Here is a 27,586-nt window from a genome sequence, read left to right as displayed (position 1 = left end):
TAAAACTAACTTTAATATTAAAGGTACAATACATTCATCTATCCATGTTAAAGTTCTGGAGATTCTTCTGTCAATCTTATAAATACAAGACCAATATCTCAGGAATCAACCCCTGGAAATGAACAATCAGAGAAAGACCTGTTAAATAGAGTTTCTTTTTGTTCCTGTTTGAGAAACAGCAAACGAATTTCACCTTCTTTAGGCATAATTGTAACTCATAGAAACTTGATTTTGACAAAAGCCAGAAATTTAAATGAGTCTAGAAGAACTGTACTAGCCCTAGACGTCGCTAACTGTATCTCAGAACTAAATGCTTCCAACAACCATTTAGAACTTATTAAGTAGTGACACTAAATCTCTAGCCAGTGCTGGGTTCTATACACAAATGTTTTTGTTAGCTCTCTTAACAACTCCCCTGAGAGAAATGGTGCAATTATCCGCATAATGTGAAACATTATAAAAAAGGTCAAGCTAGTAGCCCCAAACCCCTGGTGACACAACCGGTTCATTGGAATATTAAATCATTGAATTTCCAGTCCAACACTTGGCCCAACAGCCCAAAGGTACCTGTTTTGTGCGTATTTCTGTGAGACTCATACGATCTGTAACTATAGAATCATCATAACATGAGAAAAAGAATGGCAGTGAGGAGTGGGCAGAGGGAATGCGTGTCTTGACTGGGCCTTTAATGAATATTCAACTGAGCAGCCTTGACTTGGATTGATAGCTTTGTTTAACATATTAGGAAATAGAATCCTATTGCTTTATTGGAGTCTTCAAACTCTGTGGCTGGAGCTCATCTTTCTCTTTCATCCTAGCCCCATATAATCAGTGTCTACTTCCTACACAGCCGCTGGCTCTTCCTGTATTTGTCCAGCAAGGAGGAGCCAGTGCAAGTTTAGAGCAAGGAAATGACCTAATTAAAATGGTATTGGACATGAAATCTAAAATTTAAAGCCCTATTCTTCCCCTCCCCCCAAATCTGGCCTCAACTCCCCCATGTTGTCTCTCATGCTTCCATCCATGCACCGTGGGCTCAGGCAGCCTGTGTGACGCATCGCTTCTCTAGTCCACCTTGGCTTCGCTGTCCCCTTGCTTTGTTAACGTTCTCTCTTCTGTCTAGAAGGGTCCTTTCTCCATAGGAAGGTCACATGTGATGTCTTCCCTGATAGACTCATTGGGCAGAGATATCTCCTTCTCTGAACCCATTTGTATCACTTTTTTACAGTATGTATTATAGTATGTTACCATGTTACAGTTCTATGGTTGGCAGTAAACTCCTTATCTAGAGCCACATAATAAATGATTTATTTTAGCTCCATCTTCCACTCATCTAGGCACATCGTGTGAAACACAGTTGATGCTTAGTAAATTTGCCTTTGTGTTTAACATTCCTCATGCGCTGAATCCTGGCCGCTGCTCTGAGTTGTCAGAAGTCTGACAACTGTCAGTGAGGTCTTTCGAGATCCAACACATCAATCTGAACACTTATCACTGTCCAATGTGACCCTGAAGAATTATGCTATATTCTGTCCTATCATATTAGATAGCATATCATAGCCTAGCATATCATGAGGGAATTTGAAATCAAGGAATAAGATAACTAGAGAGATGGTGAGAGTCAGATGAAAGGGAACATGAAGAAGAGAGACAGAGAGAAGAAGGCAGACAGGCTGAGCTCCCTGAGCTTTGCAGGAGTGGCCTTCACCGGTTACTGCTGTTTTCTGGGATGGGCAGATAAGCTACAAAGAAAACTCAAGTCTGCCATGCAGGAAAAGTCAACCAATTCAGGCTCTTTGAGTGATTAGAAAATTGGGACTGATAAACACTGCTGAGATAGGTTAATCTAAAGTTCTCCCCCCCCACACACACACACACACAAACACACACCCAGCTTCGTTTTCCTGCCTGATTCCAGTAAAAACTCACAGACAAGGTTGGGGGCAGGGCTGAAAGAGAACATCTGATGCAGAAATTAATCCAGATGTTCCACATGTATTTAGATTATTCTCAAAATTAGGGAAGCAATCTTAATAGTTTGAACATAAGCTGTACATGGGGATAAATTTCCACTTTAGCTTTGGTTAATTTTATGGCGTTAATTTGAAGGGCTAATGTGTTATGTATACTTCATATATTTAAATACATATTTGAGAACACAGAGTAAAATCCAAATATCCAGTAAGGTTATTGGAATAAAAATACATCAAAGATGTAAAAAAAAAAAAGTAGTAGGAAGCAAAATCTTTATTTCCATGGTACAATCATTTAATGACTGAGCTTCCTGGCAACCAGGATACAAAGGGAAACGCGGGTTTACATAGTTCTCCTTAACAACGACTGCAAATCCACTGCGAAAATAGATGAAACACCTTTTCTAAGAAATGAAAGAACATTGACTTTTTAAAAGAGAGAAAATTTATCCTAGTACTAAATTCTAAAATGAATTTATGATGGGGAATCAACTTACATAGGATAGTACAAACAAAATGATCGATATCATTGACAACAGTTCTTTCCACAAGAGAAGGCAAGTGTGGTTGGAAACTTCTCTTTTGGTCAGGACTTTGTGCTAAGTGAAATACGCCAGACACAGAAGAAAAAACTGCATTATCTCACTTGTATGTGGAATCTAAAAAGAGTTGATTACATAGAAGCAGAGAGCAGAAAGGTGATAACCAGGGGCAGGGAGGGGGGGGAAATGGGGAGATGTTGGTCAAAGAGAATGGAGTTAAAGTATAAATAAGTCTAGAGATTGAAGGTACAGCATGATGCCTGTAGTTAATAATATTGTACTGAATATTGAACAATCGATAAGGGTAGATTTTGGGTGTTCTTACCACCCCCACAAATAAGGTAACTATGTGAGAAGATATGTTTGTCAGTTTGCCCGTAGTAATCCTTTCACTATTTGTATGTCCATCAAATCATCATGTTGTATACTTTAAATATAGACCATTTTTATTTTTTATAAAAGAAAAAACAACTACACTTTCAAATGCTTCCTGTGTGCTACCTGTCTTCTGTGGAAAGCATGGTGCCCTGATCACATTCATTCATTAAAATATGAGTTGGGTGTTCTTAGTCTCATTTTTCAGGAAAGAAACTTCTCAATGAAAGTAAATAACACATTCCAATGGGGCTGAGTCAGGGTTTAAACTCAGGTCTGTCTGACTCCCAAGATCAGTGATCTTTCCACTGCACTCTGCAAATAAAAACTTCTTGATTCTTTATATAAGCATATTATTAAAGAGAACATCAGTACAAATAATTGGACTGAGGTTGAGGATGGCCCAAGTTAATAGCTACAAACATGTGTTAGGCTATCACTACAGAGAGAGGCAGAGATGGGCAGATTCAAGACGTGAGTTAATCAAGTCCAACTGGTCTTTGTTAATGAGAGGGTACCATAGCAACATTAAGTCCAAATGGACTTAAGATCCATAAGTAACTTGTAATATCACTTTGTGCAACATTTCTCCTTCCCCTACCTGAGGGGAGGATACAGCAAAGGAAGATCAGGTATTGCAACCACTACAGATCTAGAGAAGGGGGACAGGGAAAGAAGTTCTGCCAGGTAGTTTACAACCCAATATCCTAGTGGACAAGAGGAAATGGCAGAGAGAGTGAGGTATGGCTCTGGTCTGGGATTAAAGAGGGGACTGTGTTGTAAAGAACCCAGGAAATGGAAAAAGTAAAAGGAAAGAGCTCCTTTCTTTTTTTCTATTTAAAAAAATATATATATCATCATAACTAAAAAGAAATTCTGGTAGTTATAATTACTACATAATAACAGGTATTACATTTTGAGTGCCTTCTCCACATTTGAAGATGCCTGGGGTCTGCATTTAACATTTAGTTTAAGCTTTGCAGCTTCATGGGGACCTCTTCAGCTCCAGGCCCCTGTGGCATTATGCAAGCTGCTGAAAACCACACCAATGCAGCAGGAGTGAGAAGCGCTGGTGGCTTTAATTACTTAAAGAGTCACATTGAGGGCACCTAGGTGGCTCAGTCATTAAGCGTCTGCCTTTGGCTCAGATCATGGTCCCGGGGTCCTGGGATGGAGCCCAGCATCAGACTCCCCGCTCTGCGGGAAGACTGCTTTTCCCTCTCCCACTCCCCCTACTTGTGCTCGCGCTCTCTCTCTCTCTCTCTCTCTCTCTCTGTGTCTCTCTTTGTCAAATAAGTAAATAAAATCTTAAAAAAAAAAGTCACATTGAACGAATCTTCTTTGAGCCCCTTCCAAGTATCAAGTATCGAGATCGAGTGGTATCGAGTCTTGGAGTATGGTTCACACAAATATGAATAAAATGATCCCTCTAGCGTTTAAGGAGCTTGGCTAAAGTAAAAGAGACCAAAATGTCAACAAATAAAACAAGGCAGTGAAGGAGGCCAATGAGGATCACTTTTTTGTCTTGTGATTATGAATTAATCTTTATCCAGAAACTTCCCCTGATATATCATTCTTACTTAAAGAAGAGGTAGAGGGGAGTATTTAAGAGCATGGACTCTAAAACCATCCTGCCTGTGTTAAAATTCTGATTCTACCAACTTACTAACTGAGTGTCCATTAACTCCTCTGTGCCTCATTTTTTTCAGTCATGAAATGGGAGTAATAATAATGCTTACCTCAGAGGGTTGTTAGTAATAATAGTACTTACCTGATAGGGCTGTTATAGGATTAAACTAACACACACTGTAATATATTTGGAAGAGTGCTTGGTATATACAGCAACGTTGCTCTGAATGAACATCAGCTATTTTTTCTCAGATATGCATGTTGTTAACTTAATTATGGTCATTCAAGGTGTGGTGTGTTGGTAGACGTTCTCTTCAGACCCCTTGGTGGAGAACAACTGTCTCTAAAATGTCTGTCTGGTCGAGTGGCATTGTTCTGGGCAAGGAAATGTTTGCAACCATAGTGCTCTGGGTCAAAGCTATTGTTCATACTACATGCTGGGCATCATTCTAGGGGCATCTGGGATGTATCACTGGGGAAGAGCAGACAGAAATCCCTGCCTGCACAGAATTCACTTTCTAGTGAGGAGAATTAGACAATAAGTATAATTCTAAACGTACATTTTATACATTTTATAATATTCTGGGAGGTAAAAACTGTCAATAAAATAATAAAGAAAGCCTACTGGTATGAAGAACGCATGTTTAATTAAATAGAGTAGTCAGGGTAGGACTGAGGAACACGGTGACATTTGAGCAGGGTCTGGAAGGAAGTGAGGGAGTGAGGGAGCACGATCCTTGGGGGAGGGGACAATTCCAGACAGAGAGGCCAGCTAGCATAAAGGCCCTGAGCTGGAAGCCTACCTGTCTAGGAATCCAGTCCAGGAATATTGAGGAGGTCCTGGTGGCAGGAGCTAAGTGAGTGAAGTGAGGGAAGTAGGAGCTGAGGTCAAAGACTGGCAGATGGTGTATTGTCCTTTTGGGTCATTCTATGGACTTTGGTTTTTGTTCTAACTGAGATGGGGACCACTGCAGGATTTTGAGGATAGGAGTAATATGAGCTGCCTTAATATTTAAAGGGATTGCTTTGCCTGCTGTGTTGAGAAGAGCCACAGTGGGCCAAAAGTAGAAGCAGGGCAAGGATAATCCAAGTGAAGACATGATGGTAGATTAGACCGGGCTGGTGATAACAGTGGAGGTGGTAAGTAGTTGAATTTTGGACTTATTGTGAAAGTAGAGCTGAAAGGATCTCCTGATGGATTAGATTTGAAATGCAAGAGAAATAGAAAAGTCAAGGATGACAGCAAGGTTTTAGGCCTGATATGAGTTAGACTTCATCTGGGACAGGGTTGTTGGGAGATAGAGGGAGGATTTTCAGGATTTCAAGGTTGGAATGGTAAGTGGGAGAAGCCCTGTAGGCATCCAAGTGGGCAGTTGCCTGAAGCCTCCAGTTCAGGGGAGATGGCCCGGCTGGGGGTAAGATTTGGGAGTCATTACCAGATAGGTGGTAGTTAGTGCCATGAAACAGGATGAGATCACCAAGCGAGTGAGTGTGGATAGACAAGAGAACCAAAGTCTGAACCCTGGGCACTCACTCCATGCTCAGAGGCTGGGCATGAGACCCAGCTTAAAGAGTCACATTGAGGGCACCTAGGTGGCTCAGTCATTAAGCATCTGCCTTTGGCTCAGATCATGGTCCCGGGGTCCTGGGATGGAGCCCCGCATCAGACTCCCCGCTCATGAGACCCACAAAGAGACCATGTCACAGAAGACTTTTTTTTCAGCACCAGAACCAAATCCCCAGAAGGGACCAGCAAAGGAGACCGACAAGGAGCAGAAGTTAGGAACAAAACCATGAAAGTAAGATGTTACAGAAGTCAAACTCATTTCCAGGAGGAGAAAATGATCAGCTATTCTTACTGATGATAGTTCAAGTGAGGTAAAGACTGAGAAACCTTTTGACTCAGGAGTTTGATCTCAATAAGAAGAGTACCAGTGACATGGTCGAAGCAAAAGCCTGATTGGAGTAAATGGGAGGACAGACAGAACCTAACACTTCTTTAAAGGCATTTCGCTGTAGCTGAGCAAGAAAACAAGGACAAGTGGCTGGCGGGGGAAGTGGATTCAAGAGGGAGTTTTTTGTTTTCAAGATGGGACAAATAACATGATTTTATGTTGATGGAGATGATCCCATAAAGGGAGAAAATTGATGATGTGGGAAAAGAGAGATCTGCTGGAGCACTTAACCTTTGGATTGGCCCCTGCATGTTTCTGTGGGGCAAAGAGCCAAGAAAGGAAAGAAAAAAAAAAGTCATATAAAACACCAAGCGGTTCATAGATGAGCCTCTCCCTGAAATTAGAAACCAGGCTTTTACCTGCACAAATGAAAAGTGCATGAAATAAGCCATTTGTTGAATGACTACTAGGGCCATTTATGGTGACAGGTCCCTTGCTTACATTATCCAAAAGCTTATTAACCGACTTCTATCATCAGTATCAACATTACTACACTCATAGATGAAGAAAATGTCACTGGGGGCTAAAACAACTTCCTCAAAGCCATACTGAGCATATGTTAAAGAGTTCGCAGTTCACCGTGAGCTCTTCCTTGCTGCTGCGGGTTCCTTGAAGGCTGAGGGCCTTCATCTTTGTAACCCCAGAGATGGGCTCAGAACTCGGCAGAGGTCCACATTCCCGCGTGCCCAGAGGCACTGCGGACGGCTCTGGGTCCGCTTGGTTGCCTTCCTCGGAAGCATCCTTTGGAGGACATTCACACCAGCATTGTTTTCATTGGTTGCAGCAACTCAGAAAAATAATGTTGGAAAATAGAGAAACTTTCAAAAGAAATGACCGAAAGGAAGTCAGAATGAGTTAGTTCCGAATCCTCAGCCCTTCGCTGAGGCCATTCCCCAGTGATTTTACAAAGCTGCTTTTCTGACGCATCAGGTACCTGCCCGCGGGCGAACTGTCGGGAGCAGGTGAGGTGTGGTCACCTGGAGTTTCCCAGTAGAAACTTCACAACGGGTGAGGAAATCATCACCGGAGGACGTGTACCCTCCCGCCCTTCTTCCAGTTCATAAAAAAAAGAAAGAAAAGAAAAGAAGAAAGAGAGAAAGAGAAAGAGAAGGAAAGAAGGAAGGAAGGAAGGAAGGAAGGAAGGAAGGAAGGAAGGAAGGAAGGAAGGAAGGGAGGGAGGGAGGGAGGGAGGGAGGGAGGGAGGGAGGGAGGGAGGGAGGGAGGGAGGGAGGGAGGGAGGAAGGGAAGGAAGGAAGGGAAGGAAGGAAGGAAGGAAGGAAGGAAGGAAGGAAGGAAGGAAGGAAGGAAGGAAGGAAGGAAGGAAGGAAGGAAAAGAAAGAAAGAAGCCTGCCACAAACGTCTCTAGTGCCCTGCTGTAAAGGCGGCTTTGAGAACCGGCGCCCGGTGATGGGGCGAGCAGCCGGGCTCCTCCAGCGGCAGTAAAAGCCCCTGCAAACGTCCGGTGAACTGGTTGGCTCACCGACTTACTGCCCCTAGTCCCTGGGTGCCCGCCGCGGTGGTAGCTCAGGGGCAGGGGCACTGGACCCAGGCGCGCGGAGCCCACCACCGCGGCCAGAGGGGGACCGCACCGCGGGCCGCGGAGCTCCGAGCTCGCCTTCCCGCTCTGGCCGCGGGGACCCGGCAGTGCCGACGAGCCAGGTGAGGCGGGGGAGGGGGCCGGCCGGGAGGGGGGCCACCGCGCCAGCTCGGGGCGTCGGGGCCGCTCCCCTGGGGCGCTGCCTCCCCCGCGCGGAGTTGGTCGCCGCCGGTTGCGCGGCGGAGGGCTGGGGGCGGAGAGGAGGCAGAGGCCGCCCGGGCCCAGGAGGGGCGCGCTGACTGCGCTCGGCGAGTCCGGAGTGGCCGGACGGCTGCGGCTGGAGCTGCGGCCGGGCAGGGCAGGGGGCCGGCGGCCGGGGGGTCGGGGGCCGGAGGGAGGGCGGGAGGGCGGGGGCCAGGGCCAGGCGAGAGGGCGGCGGGGCCGGTGGAGAGCCGCGGCTCGAGGAAAGATGAGACGGTGAGTGGGTGCCGGGGACGCGGAGTTGCTTGGCTTCTCTTGCAGGCTCTAGGGACAAAAGCCCGGGCTGGGGTTAGCGGAACCCTGGCCGAGCAGCTTTCGCGGGGGGGGGGGGGGGGGGGGGGGGACTGAACCCCAGGGGTTGGCTGGACCCTGCTGGCGAGGATCCTGGGGAGGGAGTGTCGGGGTAGGAGAGACTCACAAAGCAATTGTAGGGAACAGGCGGGATCTGGGGGGACCGGAGGCAACTTTTGCCCACAACTCTGGGATGACCAAGGAGAGAGGGATTGGGATCTGCGGTGGAGAGCTGCTTTGTCGCGATGGGCGGAGGAAAGTGAAGGTCTGCTGCTGGATGGTGGGGGGCGCGGGATTCAGAGACGACCCCCTTCTACCCCCAAATATCTGGCTAGCTGCGCTTCTGATTCTACTGTTTCAAGAGTGGGGCTCGCAAATTTGAGCCGCGCAGAATCTCAGATTCCGATTTGTCTTTGGATCCCCCCCAGAGTTTGTGGTATGGCGGTCTCTATACCCCTAGAGATAGAGGCTGCAGGCGTTGGGGAATGTTCTGAACCCCTGTTTCAACCCGCGTCCGGCAGGGCGGAGGCGCCGCTGCAATGTTTGCTGGTACATTCAATAACAGCACTAGCAGTCATCACTTAACTGAAGCGCGGAGGACCTGGCTAACTCCCGCCACCGCCAGGAAATTAAAAGGCTGACAGGCTGTCCCGTGAGGTGTCCTGTTTGAAAGAGCTTCTGAAATCGACCCGGCTTCCAGAGCCTGCGCATCTACTTTTCTTACGTAAAAGAGGGAACCGTGCCCGCAGCCTTTTAAGTTGGTAGACTTGCCCGGGGCTGGAAATACACTCGGTTGGCCCTGCCCTGATCCCTAGAAGTCTTCCTTGTGCAGCTCTGAAGTAGCTTTCAAGATTCTAGAATGCACGACTAGTCACTGCAAACTAGGAACTAGGAAACGAGGCATACAAATGTGGATTCCTTTCAGTATAAGTATTTGTCAGCCATATTTCCCTTCATTCTAGAAATGTGTAAGTTGCAGATACTTATTTGCAAGTATGGAAGTGTAACTTTAAGTTTCCTAGTGTGGCTTAATTTAGGCGTTTGTGTTATGTCCCTGAGATTCTGACATTATCTGAGTTCAGCTGGGAGAGATCTAAATGAAGTTCAGTTTCAGAGGGTTAAACTTTTGCCCTGAGAACACTTGAATTCCTGCTTCCTGGTAGGATAGCAACAGAGTAGTTGGATTTGGGATAAATAAACCTCTAGAGTTGCCCACTATTTTAACAGAATGGCTATATCCCTGGTACCATTGCCCTCAATTGTGCAAATATTTGTTTGAATAAAGAGCTGAGTTTTTTGAAAAGTAACAGTTGTGTCTATTCACGATGCCCTTTTCATATCCTGCACTTAGTTCTTTAAAAGTGTTTCTTTTTCACCTTACGTTTTTAATGTGGAAATGCAAACATTATATGTACTTAAGAAACTCTGTAAAGTCCTGAAAACGTTTATAACGGGCATGTCCTTTAAAAGCCAGGGAGAGTTGAATTTCTGCTCTTCGTTGACTAGTGTAGACTTCACCTCCGGAGACCCAGAGGTTTGCAAATCTCAGCCTTTCTCACCAATGGGAAAATGAGATGTTTGGTTAAGAGGAGTGATCATTGCAGTTTGCAGGGGCTTCAGTCTGTCTCACGCGGCTGGTAGCTGCTGTCCTTCGGGCGGACGACTGACCATAGGGGGTGTCTCTTGGATCCCTGTTTGAAATGGTGGAGGAAAGATACTTGGGAAATTGAGCTAAGAGTTTGCTAACCCCTATCTTAAAGAATCTAGACCAAAGCCAGAACTCATTAGCAACCTTTTCAGAAACATCTTATTTCCAGGCTTTTGCACAAGAGAGGGGAGAAAAAGCCAAAGTGTTTAAAGCAACCACTGGTTTTCCTTCTTCTCTTAAAAGCCTTATTTTGTAAGCAAGAGTTGATTCTGGAGCATATACTGGAGAAGATCCTGTGAAAAGAGCAGATGAGGTTATGACTTTGTGGTGCTAATTCTCAACCCTTAGCAGGGAGGCCTGTTATGAATGATTTGTAATGGCAGTGCTTTGTACTTCTTTCAAGTAGAATATGTGTGCTTTATAAATCTATTAGGTCTTGGTGTACTTTACTTATTAACAGTGTAAATATCACCCATGTGAAACAAAAACAACTTTTAAGTGATGTGCAGTATTTTCAAGCCCTGATACCCATAAAGCAGTGGTTCTCAGTTGAGGATGGGGGGAGATTTTGCCGCCCCGCCCCCCCGGGGGTTATTGGCCAATGTATGGAGACATTTTTGGCAGTTCCAGCTGGAGGTAGGGAACAACCCCACCTGCCACCTGGGCCGCGTCTAGTGGGTCGAGGCCTCAGCTGCTGTGTAATATGCTACAATACACAGAACACACACAAAGAATTCTTCAGCCCCTAAATCTAGAAAATTGCTCTAGAATAATACTCTAACATACTAGAGTATTACCTCGTGGGCATATGTTAATAAGATTAAGGATCTTAGTCTAATTTGTATCCTCAAGAAACCAGTTGTGTTCTAGTTAAAGACAAAGAGACCATGTCACAGAAGACTTTCTTTCAGCACCAGATTCTTTTGCCCTTGGCATTACGAGTCTTAATATACCAAAGATGTGAAGGAACTTGAGTTCCTTGACAACTCTGAGTTCACTTAAAAATCTCAGAATTTGGGAGAGTTAGAGCACAAGGGAGCCTCAGAGATCACCAAGTTCAACCTTCTTATTTTATAGATGTGAAAACAGAGATGCCCCAGAGATTAGTGACTCATAAGGTCTCAAGTGAGTTTGTGGCAGATGTAGTTCTAGGTATAACCCAGAATTGGAGATTTTAGAAATTGATATTCAAGCCACTGTAATTAAAAAAAGAAAGAAAGAAAGAAAGAAAGAAAAGAAAAAACTGGACCTAACCCTTTGTGAGAGTTTAGAGGTATCATTCTCCATGAAAAAATAAATAAGCCCTGTGACTGGGGAAGAGTATCATTAGGCATGGTGACAGTGGGGCATATGCCTGGGTGTGCCGGCCCGAAGAAGGAGCTCATTCCATTGTGTGACCTGTGACACTTCACGTCTGATGCCTACATCATCCTTCCTACGGCAAAGTGGGCAACAGATGGTTCCACAAACATAGCAGATGTGCTTTTGAATCCAGGTACAAAACAGAACATTTGAGATTTTCTGTCCCTCCCTGCCTTATGGGTTAAGAGTAGAGTACATGAATGGATAGAGTTGTCTTGGACAGAAGGGAAATGAGAGAGGCCTCCTGAGTATGGGGTTTAAAAAGACACCTGGCATATAAGGAAATGAGCACACATGGGGGCAATTGTGGGGGAAATTCACAAGCTGATGAACGGCTATCTACGATAACTGTGATTGCATAGGACTTGGGTTAGGAGCTTGGCTATCCTTTGGGCAAGTAAGACAAAACATTCCTGGGAATAAAAGGAAATCCTCTTCTCTGACTCCTTTGCCCATGATGCACTCACTTGCCCGGATAGTGCAGGACCTGCAAGTCAAATCTTCTAACTCCTGCCCCATTGTACTTTCTTATACCCCAGTCTCTACCATTCCATCTGTTTCCCTAATGGGGAAGAACATTATAGTAGTATAAAGCTATTGTTAATTTCCTAAGAGAGTTTAAAAAGCAGGGCATTTGTGAATGGCTGTGTTTATAGAAGGGGGTTATTGCAGTGAGTTTGAATTATCAGAAGAGTCATGTCCGTATGGCCTGATCCATGACAAACATATGTACGCTCCCATTTACATTTCTACGTTTAGCCATTAGGCCTGTGATTACGGATTCTAGTTCTGTGTGCTAAGTGGTCCTGCCACAGTAGTTACAGTCCTCAAGTCTTGGAGGTTTGGGCATTGGAGAAGACTTTTTTTGTATGCCTTTCTTGGGAGAGGTCGGCACTCTGAACTGTGCTGAGGTAAGTTCTTATCATTTTGAGAACTAGCCAATGGGTGCACCTTTAGAAATGATTTGAAAGGGATGACTTTTTTGAGGGATCTGCTCCCAGCAGGTGCTACACTAAAGAATGGTAGCAGCCTTCCCATACATAATCCTCCTTTTTACTTTTTTTTTTTTTCAGAAGATGGGAGGCGAAGAGATGAGTTGGCTTTGTTTTGTTTTTTAAATAACTGTCGGCTGGAAATATTTATTGACATTTGAGTAATGTGACCCTTGCCTTTTGAAAGTCAATGAGAGCAAATATGGTAGCTCAGGTTGTCAGATCCCTCCACGATAAACAGTTAAACAAGAACTTGTCTCCGTCACACAGGATTTGAATCTTCTAGGGGTTAATTTACACACAGTTGTTTTCATGATATTTAGGGATGTTTCTTCCATGTGGAAAAGAAGCTTTGTGCTGTATCTGCTTTAAAAGCAAGTTTGTTATCTATAGCGGCTAGTGGTCAATAATAGAAAAGAAACCCAGGTTTAAAAATCATTTTATTGAGATGAGGTGGGAAAGCCAGGGATTGGAGAAGCTTACTATATACAAAGAAACAGATGAGTAAGATCTAGAGTAGCAAGCTAAGTTACATGGAAAAGTTTTTGAGAGGTTTTTTTACAAGAGGTATTTGTTTAGTGTGTGGAAGCTGATTTATTAGACGAACTGCTTTTTCTTCCTTTACAAATTAAGGGGAAGGAAAAGTTTGTGCATGCTAATATTTAATATCGTTACCTCAAGCAGGGTCAGCCTTTTCTAAGACTTGCTGCTAAATCTGGAGTTCAGCAGAAATTAGTGTTGATCGTTTTAGAATACTTGGTTTGCACATTGTATGTGACACCTCTAGATGGTGGTATGCTTGTGGAATTAGCATATGGAATAGCAAGATTTTTCCTAGATGCATTTCTTGACCACTCTACTGCTAAAACAAGGACAGCTAAAAGCAAAGGAAAGCCCGCTCCTGCGTTCTTTTAACCAGTTCAGACCCAGTGTGAATAGTGCTTCATAGCCAAGAGATACTCAGAGGAGACTGGGAAGTGATGTCTGGCTGCCACACTGCTTACATCATCGCAGAAGTAGGTTTTTGAAAACAGCTTAAGATTTATTAAGGAAATGGCAAGCCATGGGAATGCAGAGCAAATATTTCTTATACATCATGCTGAATCAAATACCCATATTATATGGCATTAGCATAACTCTGACCGGGCCCTTTTCACAGTATGCTATGCTGAAACAATTTACCATGCCTTTGGAATGTCATGGGCAGCAGCGCCGGTGCAGGCTTTTCCCAGTTAGGTAGCTGCCACCTTATCACTAAAACATGTTTCTCTTCTGTGGTCATTTCCATTTCCTGCACTGTATAACTGGCCCTCCTGGGTTATTGAACCAGTATCTCTGGGAGTCCAGAAAGTTCGAGCGGAAAGAACATCCAGTTCACCCTTAGCATTTTAAATATGGGAAGCCTCTGCTAAGACAAGGTGAAGACAGGCGAAGTGACTTACTCCAGCTCCTACTTCTGTTGGTGATTTTGGCAGAACCAGGACTAGAACCGGTCTCCGGACTCAGACTCCTGGCAGCCTGTCTGGTGTTCTCTGTACTAGTTTGGCCATTACAATAAAAATAACCTCCCAATGAAACCATTTCCTTTATTTGGTCTTTTCGCCAGAGTTATAAACAACAGCATTTATTGAATTGAATTTAGTTAGTTGATTATGGATCTCTGCTGGTGATTCAAGTCCTTTATCTTTCCCTTCCAAGCAATAAATCGCCTACAGGTAGGCAGCAGTGTTTTCCAATACCCACTCTGCATAATCAGCCATTAAGTAATGAGGAGATGGTGTCATAACTGTTTTGTTTTGTTTACTTTATGGCATTTTTGAAATCCATCTGTCCAGTTTTTGAGTTGAAGGGGAAAACACGACTATGGAAGATGTGGTTACCTTGTGTTTGTTTCATCTCTCCTGAGCCTACTTATGCTCTATTTCCAGTTCGTAAATTTTGGGTAAGAGAACAGGGAACGTAGTGTTTTGATGTTTAGGGGAGGTTACTTTGGAAGATTAAAAGATGACTCTTAAGAGAGTGTATTTTGATCAGTAGACTGGAATGTGGACAGGGTGGTGGAAAGATCGGAGTTTGGTCCCATAGACTCTCAGCTTCCAATTCAAGTCCCTAGTGGTGGTTTCAGGACCCAAAGAGAGCATCTTTAACCCCATGTGATCCTAGGGTCAGTATTTTTCTTGCTTGAAATTGGCCTTGAGTTGAGGGATGCTTTTTCCTGGAGGACCACTCTGCTTCGGGAACGGGATCTGAAGTTAGGTGCACGCACGCACAGTCATGACCCCCAGCTTAGCTACCTCCTGACTCCCCCACTTCTCTGGCTTTATCTTCACTGTGGTGGTCACGTAACAGAGGAGGAGTCTTCCAGGTCTATAGTCAGAATCACCTCAACCCAGGGATGAATTATACCAATGATCAGAAATAACAAACATCTGGAAACATTGGATTTCGGCGGGAGGGGGGAAATTTCAGGAATCTTCATCTTGAGCTGAAACTGTTTTAGGATTCTATAAAGAACCCTGAAAATGTGAGTCTATAATTTCCTATAACTTTCTCACTTTCTAAGAAGAAGTAACCTAATTTATCTACAAAGCATGTCAGTCTCTCTTAGCATAAATATATAAGGCACACGCGCGTTTGTGTGTGTCTGTGTGTGTGTGTTAAAGTTTTTTTGAGGCTCACATTCTTCAAGATATAACAAGTTTGTCAATTTCTGTGAATACTTCTACATTTTAACTTTCTGAAGAGATGGTTTTTCTTTGGGCACACATAGTGGTGAAATTTAGTTACCGCACTAGCATTATCTTGCAAGTATTTTGAATATAACCGCCTGATACTTGGAATCTGGACAATGCATTTTTTTTTTCAAATTTCCCCCATGTACTTAAAAAAAATTAGCTTTTAGGAGCTTAATTCAATATGATAGAGGTTTAATATTTCATGCTTAAAAAATTGAGCTAGGAGCCACTGATACGACTCCATCATGCTTTATAAAGTGAACCAGTATAATTTTTAAGTCAGTATATATTCATGTAATTTATTTGTATTGATTTTCAAAATGCATACATCTTACCTTTTAAATATTTTATTATGGAAGAATTTTAAGCATACACAAAAGTTAACAGAATAATAGTGAAATCTCATGTACCTTCCATGTGCGATCCTAATCTTGTTTCATCTGTAGACCTTACTTCTTCCCCCCAAAACATGGATTGTTATAAAGCAAATTTTAAACACTGTACTGTTTCATTCATAAATAATTTAAAATCTCACTCTAAGAGTAGGGTTTTTTAAAAAATAACTATATCATTAGTACACCTAAAAAATAGCATTTACAGTATCATCTATTTTCCAGTCAATGTTCAGATTCTCCGATTGTCTCATAAAATTTTTTAAATAATTGGACTGTTCAAAACAAGATCCAAAGAAGGCCAATGCATTATGTTTAATTGGTATGTCTCCCAAGTCTCTTTTAATCCAAAACAGCTCCCTCTCTTTCTTGTTCTTTTTTTTTTTGTTTTCCTTGCCATATGCTGGTTGAAGATACTGTTGGGTTTTTTTGTTTGTTTTTTGGTTTTTGGGGGTTTTTTTGGTAGCCCTTCCTATATTCTAGATTTAAGTGATAGCATCTCTGTGGTGTTTATTATATTCCCTCGGTCTCATATTTTCTATAATCAGAGACAGCATGTTTTTAATTTGAGACCTTTCCTACCATGTCACTGGGTTGAACTTAATTTATAATATATGTATGTAAGTGCTTATTGGATTAATATTGTCTCTTTTTTAAAATATTGCTAAAGCTACTTTAATAATGGCATAAACACCAATGTGAGTCTAATTGACAAAAGTCACATCTCAAGGATTTAGGTATGAGTCAGGAATTTTGTTGGTGGGAAGGGAATTTGAATAGCCCTTATGTGTTTTGAGGTTGTTTCTGCTTTGTGGCCTCCCTCCAGCCTACCTTCCTCACTGGCTGGAGAGAGCTATCACAGGAAACATGCCGCCAAATTCCTTGGAGAGTCTAAAGAATATTTCAAATTCATACAAACGAGTCTTATTCAAGGGACTAGCACAAATTTTTTTTAAATCCCTGTACTTGAGGTTTTACCCTCTTCGTTGAAGTCCTCTAAGATTTTTATTCCTATATAACACTCTAGACTTATTTAAAAGTAGCCTGTGATACAGGAGGTAACGACCCTCATTTGAAGTATGGCTATTGCTGTTGGTTGTGATTACTTTTAGGAACCTTTGAATACCACGTGGAGTTACCTTTTGGACAGAGCTTAGACTTCGGTACAGAGAGAGATGACAGAGGGGATCGATAATGTGGGGTCTGACTCCTTTATTGTGATAGGAGGGAGCTGGAACTCTGTAACTTTTTGCCTCACTTCTTCCATCTGCGTTAAATGTCCTCCTTATCCCCCGTCGCTCACCACTCCCATCTGTGCTCTGTTTCTGATGCTTCTGTTCTTTCTTTAATGGTTTCCCTGACCTCGTCACTTAGGTGACTCCAGAATACAATGTAGCAAAACCAAAGCAAACCAAGAGAGACACTGTGTGGTCAGTGTCCTGAGAAGTCACGTCAGTCATTGGTCCTCACCTCTCTCCCCAGCCCGGCCGTGGGTCACCCCGACAGCCGGCCAGTTGCAAGGATGCCCTGAGTTGCCTGGGTTCTGGAGAGCCTCCTCTGGCAGTCATGGAAAGCCTTCGTGCATTTCAGACGGCCGTGGGCATGTGGGCAGCATGCGTCTGTCTGTGAGAATGTGTGTGCGTGCCTGCCCACAGTAAGATTTACAGCCACCTGTGAATAGGTTCCATCTGCAAGGACAAAACAGCCTCCTTACTCTGCCTTTCAGATGCATTTATTCCTGTGCAATTGCTTTTTTTGGGACCTTATGGAGAGATGAAAATATCCTCCTTGGAGATTATCAACCTATGTACATGCGTCTAATGGATACTAATGATTTTGTTCAAATAGGCAGATCTTTTTTTTTTTTTAAGATTTTATCTATTTATCTGAGAGAGAGAGCACAAGAGCGGGATAAGGGGCAGAGGGAGAAGCAGACTCCCCACCTAGCAGAGAGCCCAACACGGGTCTCCATCCCAAATGACCCGAGCCGAAGGCCGACGCTTAACCAACTAAGCCACCCAGGCTCCCCGAAATAGGCAGATCTTTAAATGACAAAGAGCATGGCGCAAGGGAAGAGGAGTGGGAATGCATTGGCTGCTCTGTTTGTTTGCAAAAAGAACAAGAACAGTACAGGTCTGCCAACAGAAGTGGTTTTCTTCTCTGCACGGGGATATAAAATCTCGAGTGAGAAGCAAGAGTTTAAAGGAACAGAGTTTAGGAAGTGGGATGAGTGAGTGGGAGACGAGGAGAGGAGTGTTGAGGCGATGATTTAGGGATGCTTGCAGAAACTGCGTGTGGGAGGTGATCTGTGGAGGAGACAGGATCTGGGAATAGTTGCCGGGAGGAGGTGTTTGCCAGTGGGTATAGGGCTGAGTGGAGAGGTGAGGCTTGTTTGCAGAGATGGAGGAGGCTGAAGAGGATTTAGTGATGAAAGGAAATATTTGTGCAAAAGGAGGGGATGTTTGTGAAAGGGAGAGCTGAGAGGACTGAAGGTTTCAATGAGGATGAGGTTTGGATAACAGACGATGGGGGAAACGGCTGCTTTTGGAGTCCTGAAATGAGAATATGGCTAGAGAAGGAAGTGGTTATTCCCGAAGCTTCTCGTTAGCCCTCCCCCCTGCCCCCCTCGTCATGTTTTCTTGTTGGGATTAGTATTGTATTGTACAATGGAATTGTATCCATTGTTCTCCATTCTTAAGCTTGGGGTTTGAGGCTGAAATAGATTTCCCGGTTTTCCCTTTTCGTCCTCTAAAAGCTCCCCCTCAGTCCCCATCTGCTGCCACAGGAATACACCTCCTCCCCAGAATTCCTGTAAAGAATGGCACTGCTTTTGAGGGACTGCTCTAAGCTGGTGTCTGAATTCAATTACATGTCATCAGTGCGTGCTTTATTTATAACCGCGCCATATTGTAGACATCAGCGCTGAAAGAGACCAGCCCCTGGACCACCAGTGTTCTGGGAGAGCTCTGAACACCAGCGTCAGCCACCGTCTGCGACAGCAAAAGCACCCAGAGCCGGCCCCTCAGCTCCAAGGGCCCCTGTAGGGCACAGTGGAGACTCAAACTTTTTTATGAAGTGGAAATTTTAACTGATACCCTCCTGATCTTGGAGGGTATTATTTTTTTCTGAGTTGGCTTCTGTACTCTACATCCTCATCTCTTCCCAGCTGTATGAAACAGTCTCCCCTCTCCCATCACCTGCTCTGCTGTGCCAGTCCTCCTCTGATTAATCCCCACTGTTCTGGGTGACCCTAAGAAGTGTCGGCGCATGGCAAGGTCAAATGACAAGTAATGCATCATATAGTTTAGGACTCCTCCAAACTTTTTTGGGGTTTCTGGATAACTGCATTTATATGGGCCAGACTGTAAGTCCTTCTCCCTTAACACAATGCAATGCAATGCAGCACAGTGCAACACAACATAACGCACACTTTGTGTTAATTTGTTTCTTAAAAGTTTCCCCTCCGGGTGTGTTTTCAGCATCTTGAAACCAAGATCCCTACAGCTCAGGCCATTGCAGTGCCGTAAATTCCCTGTTGGTGACACAGTTTGAATGGGATCAGCTTTGTTGTGCTGTTACTGAGTGTACAGGGTGCTGGAGAACTCTGTTTTAAAACAGATGCCAGAACTGTGGGTCAAAGAGGAAAGGAGCTACCAAGAAACTCATCAACATGATCCTCGAGATTACTTTCTTGAGTAATTTTCTTCTCTAGGGAAAAAGCGCTGTGAGTTTCTGTGCAATCTTCCAGAGATCTCTTCATGATTTCTGGCGTTTTCTAATTGACAGTGAGCTGATGTACATTTCAGGTGATAAAATAACAAGAGCTCTGGGGGGATTAAATTTATGGATTGGAAAGTAAGCCCAAACGTTTCAGCACACATTAACTTCTTTCCTGTTTAGACTTCCCGGTGTTGTCTTTTCTCTCAGATGGGCACCAGATGACTTCTCCCCTTCTCTACGCCCATTCTGTGGATACGCGTGTAATATAACGGAGTTGCTCAAGCCCTTGGGACACTTTTGCTTCCATAATAACAATGCAGTCATTTTATAATTTCCCTGAGACTTATTTTTGTTTACATAAGATGTGTAGGAAACCCAAAATAAACACAGCAGTGTAGACCCAGAAGCCAGGCTGGAAACGGAGTCTTCCTTGCCTGCCTCCCCTCTTACACAAGTTAACGCAGATCTCTCCCCACTACTGCCCTCCCTCTCCTTTGCCACTTTGGCAATACCTTCCTTTTACCTGCACCATCCTAGCTCTTCCTCATCTCAAATTCAGCTGCAGTCTCTGATGCATTCTATCTGCAGTGTTCCCATCCCAACACTCCTTCCCTCATTTCCTCATTAAACCCAAACTCTTCCAACTGTGTTTTCCACCCTTCCCCCTCCTTGCTCACCCTTTCATCCTCCTTCAAAGTACATACTGGTTACCATTCTCCGTTCTCTTGTGCTTTCCCCATTTCTAAGCCTCCACTTGTGTCATCCCACCTGCAATGAAAAGAATACTCTGGAAGTAGGGAAGGAGAAAGGCATCATGCCATGATTGTCACTCCCGGGGTCAGCAAGGGCACCAGCTGATTCTTCACGTTTTGAGTTGAATTGGTTGGTGGGATTAAGAGATATCAAGTTGAGACAGGTATACGGATGCACTCAGCTAGTGCGGGTGAACTAAGCTTCAGGAAAATGAGTCAGTTCCATATTTGTATTTGATGATAAATTTTTGCATGTACAGCCTTTTACATATCTTTAAGAGACCCAGTGAGTTTGAACTGAAAAACTGGAGTATCAAACATGAATATTCCTTCAAATATTCTCTGGAATGTCCTTATGTCCAAATCATGCTTAACTTTCTTTCCCCTACAAGTATGTGTGTATGGGGGGAGTAATGTTACATGTTTCTCAGATGTGGCTTCTTTGCAAATGTCCTGCTTGTCTCTTCCCTGTAGTCTGTAAAGCTGATCTTTCAGCAACTACTACGTTGCAATATTTTGGTATTGCATTTTGTTTGGCCAACCAGACTGCTTAAGTAATAATACTTTCTGATTTTTAGAAAAGCATGTGTGAGGGTATTAAGTGTTACCACCCTATAAGGTGGTAAGAAACCTGTAGTAGTTTGATACTCTCTCATTTTATTTGCCCAAATGAAGAGGGAAAAGAATTTGTTAGTATTTTATTTGGGTGATTAAGTAACATTTGCAACTGCAAACAAGTTCAAATATAGTAATATATTTCATCATCTAAAATGACATCATTATCTTATATGGCTGAGTCAAAAATTAAACTTTTTTTCACACCAAAATAGAATTTATTTGCGTTATACATAGTGACCTGACCAATTTTATTAGGAGAAAACAGAAAAACTGTACTCTTTAAGAAAATTAAACTTTTAAATATCCGTTTTTTGACATGAGGTGTTAAACCCTTCAACTCTGTGCTGTTAACAGAGTAAATATTTAAAATGCAGTGTTTGGGCTCACTGTTTAATTTTTGACTTCTACTTAATCACATGTGCTCTGGCTTGCTTTCTGGATTGCTGTCTCTGCACGTTGTGGGAATTCTTCTTCTAACTTAGCTCTGTTTCCCATTTTGTATACATTATCTTAAAACCAAAGTCTCCTCACGAACTGACTTTAATTCTCTTCTTGTCTATTCTAATATCTCACAGATTTCCTCTTGTAGCCTTGTCTAAGATATCCTAAATGGTTGGAAGATTGCTTTCCAATTCAAACCACTCTTAGGGTAGGCAAATGGCTGGGACCCTTGAGGGCATATCTTACATGGTGGTAGAGATGGGAAAGGATTTCAATCACTATGAGAGAGAAATGCATGATTGTTAAATACAGTTCATCCCAGCAGATTTACATGGTAGACTTTTTTCAAAAAGGACCATAATAAAGAAAATAACCGTTTCTTTTTCCTTACACAATTTTTGTTGTTAACTCTGTCAGAGACAGGATATTTGCTGCATGTGCCAGTAGTCTAATGGGCTTGGGGGTTTTTTTTATACCCTTAAAATCACAGAATTTTAGGTGTAGAAGTGGCCTTATGCCACCATTAGATAGTACTCATCAGATTCCCTTTCCTTCAATGGGACTTAACTTTATTGTCATTTCTTTCCACCATGATTTCCACAGACCCCCACTCTCTCGCTGGGTTAGTCCCCTCCATGCCCCTTGACCTGTGTGTCAGTCAGTTCTCTATTAAGGCACGTGTCACACTGTATGGCAATCATTTGTTCATATGAATGTCTTTCCCTTTGGACTGTAAGCTGTGTAAAGGCAGGAAGTGGAATATGACCACATACTTCCCAGTGCCCAGCTGAAAGCCTAGTTTATGGTAAGAACTTAAGGAGGATTAACACCTCCATAGTAGCAAACAACTCCCAAATCTCAGTGGCTTAAGACAATCTTGGGTTGGCAAGGGTCCTGTTTCACAGTGTCCTCACTGAGGGGTATAGGCTAAGAAAGTCTGCATAAACTTGGATGCATGCTAGTCATCTTGGCAGGGGGCTGGAAGGAGTGAATCAGGCCCCAGTTCTTCATGTTTCAGCTTGGAACTGACTTGTCACTTTCTCTCATTGTTCCTTGATCAAAGCAAGAGATGTAGCCATACCCAATGGCATAGGGGTGTACAAGAGCAACACCTCTTTGTTTCTGAGAGGAGGACGACAGGAATGTCAGCGAGCCCCACTGATACCTAAATCAATATCTGATACACGGTGGGTACCTATGAACCATTCAATGAATATAGTACCTAGAACTTTCTGTTGGGATTTTAAACTTTTCTGTACAATAATTAGAACCACTTCAAGTATGTATCCTGTTAACTACATTTTTTAGAAGATGAGGCTGCTAATATTATTGTACAGGCTGTGTTCAGCAGACTTCTGGGAATTTTTGTGTATCCACTCTGTTCATTTTACTCGTATTAGGGGAGGCGTTGTATTTGATTTTGTAGTTTTTCAGATGATTAGAGTACGGAATGCGTATATTTGCACAATTAACATTTTGCCTGAGTCATTAAGAAGAGTTGGGAAAAATGTTGAAGTCGTCAAAGACTTACATATTAAGTTAGTCTGACCAAGAACCTTTTTTAGAAGAGTTATTACCTGGCTGAACAGTTGGACAAAAGCTTAGGAAAAATGAGAACGTAATCGACTTAAACATGAAGTATTTCTGAGAACACTTAAGTTCTACTTTCTTAGCAAATTTCAATTATATAATAGTATTTTCAACTACAGTGTAGTCACCGCGTTTTATATTAGATCCTCAGACATCCATCTTGTAGCTGAAAGTCTGTACCCTTTTACCAACTCATTTACAACTTGAATGTTCTCTTTTCTCTCTCTTTCTTTCTTTCACACACACACACGTGTTTGAGGTGATGGATGTGTTAACTAACCAGATGGTGAGAATCCGTTCACAACATGTATGTACATCAAATCACCACAATGTCCATTTTAAATATCTTACAATCTTATCTGTCAATCATACCTCAATAAAGCTGAAATAAAATAGATGCAAATTTTTATTTTTACTTTTATTTTTATTTAAAGATTTTATTTATTTATTCATGAGAGACAGAGAGAGAGAGAGAGGCGGAGGGAGAAGCAGGCTCCCAAGGAGCAGGGAGCCTGATGCGGGACTCGATTCCAGAACCCTGGGACCATGACCCGAGCCAAAGGCAGACGCCCAACCATATGAGCCACCCAGGTGCACAACAAATGCAACTTTTTAAAAAGAGAAGTATTGCCACAGATTATACTCTAGTATTTTGCATTGTTTTCCCCCCCTTAACTGTCAAAGCAACTCAGATAGAGTGCATAAAATGTGGAAAGTACAAACTAGTATGAGAGGTGAATTAAAAATCACTGGTAATACCTCCACCCAGATAAAACCACTACTGACTTTTTGGCATGATTTCTTCCATTCCATTGTTCTTGTTCTTGGTGTAGAATAGGCATATAGACAAAGCAAGAGAAGATATTGGTTCATAATAGGGGGGTAGCAGTGGAAATGGCAAGAAATGATCAGATTGAGACTATGTTTTAGGGACAATGTTGATAAGATTTATTGATGGATAAAATGAGGAAGGAGGTGATAGATGAGGGATAAGATTGAGAGAAGAGACATTGATTGGGGATATCAATGATGACTCCCAGAATTTTGGCCTGAGTGTCTGTGTGTAATCCGTGTGTTTGGGTGGGTGTACATATAAGAAAACTGTACTCATTTATATATGACTTTTAAAATTTACTGAACATTATATGAATGCACTTTTTAGGCTAGAAATTATACTTCAAAATAGTTATTCTAAATGAGTGTGTAATATTCACCCATATGAAGTATGGTGAATATTACTTAAATATTCATTAAATAAGTACCTTATTTAAATTTCTCCCTATTGTTAGGCGTTTAGGGTATTTGCCCCCCATAATAAATAGCAATCTAATGTCCTCGGGGCCCACTTATTTCCTTGTTTCTTCAATTTGAAAATATTTAACTTGAGGGAATTGGCCAAGGTTTGCTGGAATTTGAGCATGGCAGACCAAGCAGAGTTGAAGTTAGTTGAGAACAGAGGGGATCATGACTGGAGGTCATCTTGGTTTCAGTCCTCCAAGGGGGCAGAGGGAGCTATGTCTCAAACCAGGCTTGCGTTGCCTTCAAGATCGTAGCTGGTGCTCATAAACAGTTGCTGAAAGGGACATTTGGCTTGGGGGCAGAGATGGCATGGTCCCTGAAGAATGAAAGACCTGATAAAAGCCAGATTGCAGGACCAGATTCCAGCAGGGAGGCAGTTCTAAAGAAGAATCTCTTTTTTTTTTTTTTCTTGAGGTCTACTCCAAAAGATAATCATGCTTTTAATCCACCAGGGCAGGGATTGGGGTTGGAGGATAGGGAACCCAAAGCAGAGCTTACTGGGGGAAGCTGAACTTTACAAGATGATGGGTACTTAGCCCATCACTAGGATTTAAGCACCCAGGCCGTTTCTTGGCCCCAGCCTGGATAGGAAGCAGTTCCCTACTCTACTGTCTGAATCTGCCCAGGAAATCTGCAAAGCTGAGCATGCAAGGCGAAGTCCCCGATCTCTGGCTAGGACACAGTGGAGGAAGGCTGTGACAGAAATTGAAAACTAGTGTTCATTGTGTGTCTCACCAGTGGGTCCGTGGGAGTGAGAAGAGGCTGGAGATGAGATGAAATACTACATCTACACCTCTTCCTTGAACTTGTGGCCTAGTTATGGAAGCAAGCCTGTCATAAAATTGGTTACTCACCATGAATGACTCTGTTGATATAGAGACCAGGGATGTAATACCTAGTGTCTGAGGAGCCTGAGGTGTTGGACCATCTCAGCAGTGCATGAGTTCAATGTGAATGTTTAAACTGTGTCTTTGCTTTGATGATCATCTGCAAAATACGTATTTTTATCAGTTACAAATACAAGCCTTCTCATTTTTTGCAGCGATATTTTGTATTTAAAGTACGTTTTTATAACCTAGAACTTATTTTCTTAAGTTAATGGAATTCAAATGAGAGTGTGAGATCAAGGATGAGCATGATTCATTTAGGGTGCCTGGAACTTGAAGGATACTCCAGTTTCAGGTTTTAAATACTGCCTCCTGACCCTGAGATGGCAGTAGTTTTGGGAACCCTCTTTTCTCTGTTTCCTCGATTACCTGCCTTTTTCTGATGGGTGCATGAGCTTTATGAAATCTTTCTTGAGAAGGTAACTCTCATAGCCCCCTTTAAAGAGTCATCTTCTGACCCTCATGTTACTGATCAGTGTCTAATGTGAAACTTTCTTTGTGTGCCACAATGCGAATTTTATCTCCGCAGGCCTTGACTTCTGAGCAGTTAATGATTCTAGCAGAGACATCCAAAGGGGGGTGCATTGCATCACCACATTGGGTGTTTGCCTGGGTGTACTCAGGAAGCAGGTGGTCCACTAAGGACTGGAACACTAACGGGAAATTGTCTCTTTTATGGACAAACCTCACCTGTACTTTGTTAGGGATTTGTTCTTCTCAAATATCATCCATGGCCTCTTGAGTTATTTTTCTTTTGTATGAAAAGCATCCCAGATCAGTGTTCTTTTTTTTTTTTTAAGCTTTTATTTATTTATTTGAGAGAGAGAGAGAAAGCACAAGCAGGGGGAGCAGCAAAGGGAGAGAGTGAAGCAGGCTCCTCGCTGAGCAGGGAGCCTGACGCTGGGCTCGATCCCAGGACCCTGGAATCATGACCTGAGCCAAAGGCAGACGCTTAACCGACTGAGCCACCCAGGTGCCCCCTGATCAGTGTTCTATATAGTTCTTCATTTTGCAGTAGTTTTACCAGATTTATTACTAAAACAGAGTTTGTGTTTGTTAATTACATCAGGTCGGACTGCAAGGCTATTTGTTCAGATGCAGGCTGACAAGTCCTTGCTCTTTTTCAATCTTCTTTGCTAAGTAAGACTTTCTCTTTTTCCTTTACAGACTCCAACAAGATCATGGCAGAGCATTGCCACACGCAGAAGCAGCTTGATTTACAAAATGGTAGCTTAGAGGCAGGCTTGGTGGCAAATTCCCTCGAGGACGATTCCCCAAACATGATGGAGAGCCTGAGCCCGAAGAAATATTCTTCCAGCCTGAGATTTAAAGCCAATGGAGACTATTCTGGCTCTTATTTAACCCTCTCACAACCTGTGGCTACTAAGAGAAGCCCTTCCCCTCTGGGAACCAGTGTCAGGAGCAGCCCCTCCCTGGCCAAAATCCAGGGAAGCAAGCAGTTCTCATGTGATGGGACTGACAAAAATATTTCCATGAAACCACCCACCCCTCTACTCGGCACTTCCCCCTCCCTCAGTGGGTACCCACTTGGGAGAGGGGACTTTGATCATTATACTGGCCGGGACAGTGAAAGGTCCTTGAGGCTTGCAGAGAAGCCTCCCTACTCCAAATATAGCTCGAGGAATAAATCCCACGACAATGTCTACTTTCTCGGGGGGTTGGAAGGCCGGAAAGTGTCTGGCTCGCTCCTGGCCATGTGGAACGGAAGTCCCCTGAGTGACATGGGCCCCTCTCCCATCAGCAGATCGGGGGCAGCAAGCATGCCTTCAAGCCCAAAGCAAGCCAGGAAAATGAGCATCCCGGACAACCTGACCCTTCAGCCCAAGTTGAGCCGACACAAGGAGCCGGCATCTGAAAACATGGGTTTAAGAACTAGGAAGTATTCGGGCAGCAGCCTGAGTCACATGGGCGCCTACAGCCGCTCTCTCCCCAGGTTGCACAGGGCCACCGACAGCCAGCTGACACCCCTCAGTTTGCCTCCCAGAAACTCTCTGGGCAGTTCCAAACGAACGAAACTGGGGGAAAAGGATCTACCTCATAGCATCATAGACAATGACAATTACCTGAATTTTTCTTCTTTGAGCTCAGGGGCTTTACCCTATAAACCCTCGGCGTCTGAGGGCCATCCTTACGTCAGTTCCACCCTCAGTGTCCCTGCCAGTCCGCGAGTGGCTCGCAAGATGCTTCTGGCCTCCACCTCCTCCTGTACCTCCGATGACCTTGACAGGGCTCCCTACTCCGGGCCTGGCCCAGGTCACTCGTTTCCTCCTGGGGAGCCGGACAGAGTGTTTGCCGCCAGGAGGAACTTCTCTTGTGGATCTGTCGAGTTTGATGATGCAGATTTGGACAGCCTCAGACAGGCCTCAGGAACTCCCCAGCCCATCCTTCGGGAGAGGAAAAGCAGCATCAGCTCCATTTCAGGCCGCGATGACCTGATGGATTATCACCGGCGGCAGAGGGAGGAGAGACTCAGGGAGCAGGAGATGGAGCGACTGGTAATCTTCTTCATCTGACTTGACCTCACTCTTCCCTTGAGCAGCTTCTTGGAGATGCACTCCAAGGATAC

General features: G+C 43.5%; 1 protein-coding gene across 13 annotated transcripts in view; it reads left to right on the top strand.

Moving 5' to 3' along the window:
- Positions 1–27,586, top strand: part of PHLDB2 (pleckstrin homology like domain family B member 2) — a 214,653-nt gene that overhangs the window by 102,126 nt on the left and 84,941 nt on the right. For 11 of the 13 annotated variants that reach the window (XM_027583902.2, XM_027583896.2, XM_027583894.2 and 8 more), the window contains one exon: positions 26,167–27,515. In XM_027583902.2, coding sequence (XP_027439703.1) covers positions 26,167–27,515 — 1,349 coding nt within the window. Of the gene's footprint in view, positions 1–8,412; positions 8,489–22,286; positions 22,411–26,166; positions 27,516–27,586 lie in introns of those variants that run through there. The other 2 variants (XM_027583899.2, XM_027583900.2) reach the window with 2 other exon arrangements.

Source organism: Zalophus californianus, chromosome 1 (assembly GCF_009762305.2).
Source record: "Zalophus californianus isolate mZalCal1 chromosome 1, mZalCal1.pri.v2, whole genome shotgun sequence".
Classification (NCBI taxonomy): Eukaryota; Metazoa; Chordata; class Mammalia; order Carnivora; family Otariidae; genus Zalophus; species Zalophus californianus.
This window is presented reverse-complemented; position numbering and strand designations above follow the sequence as displayed.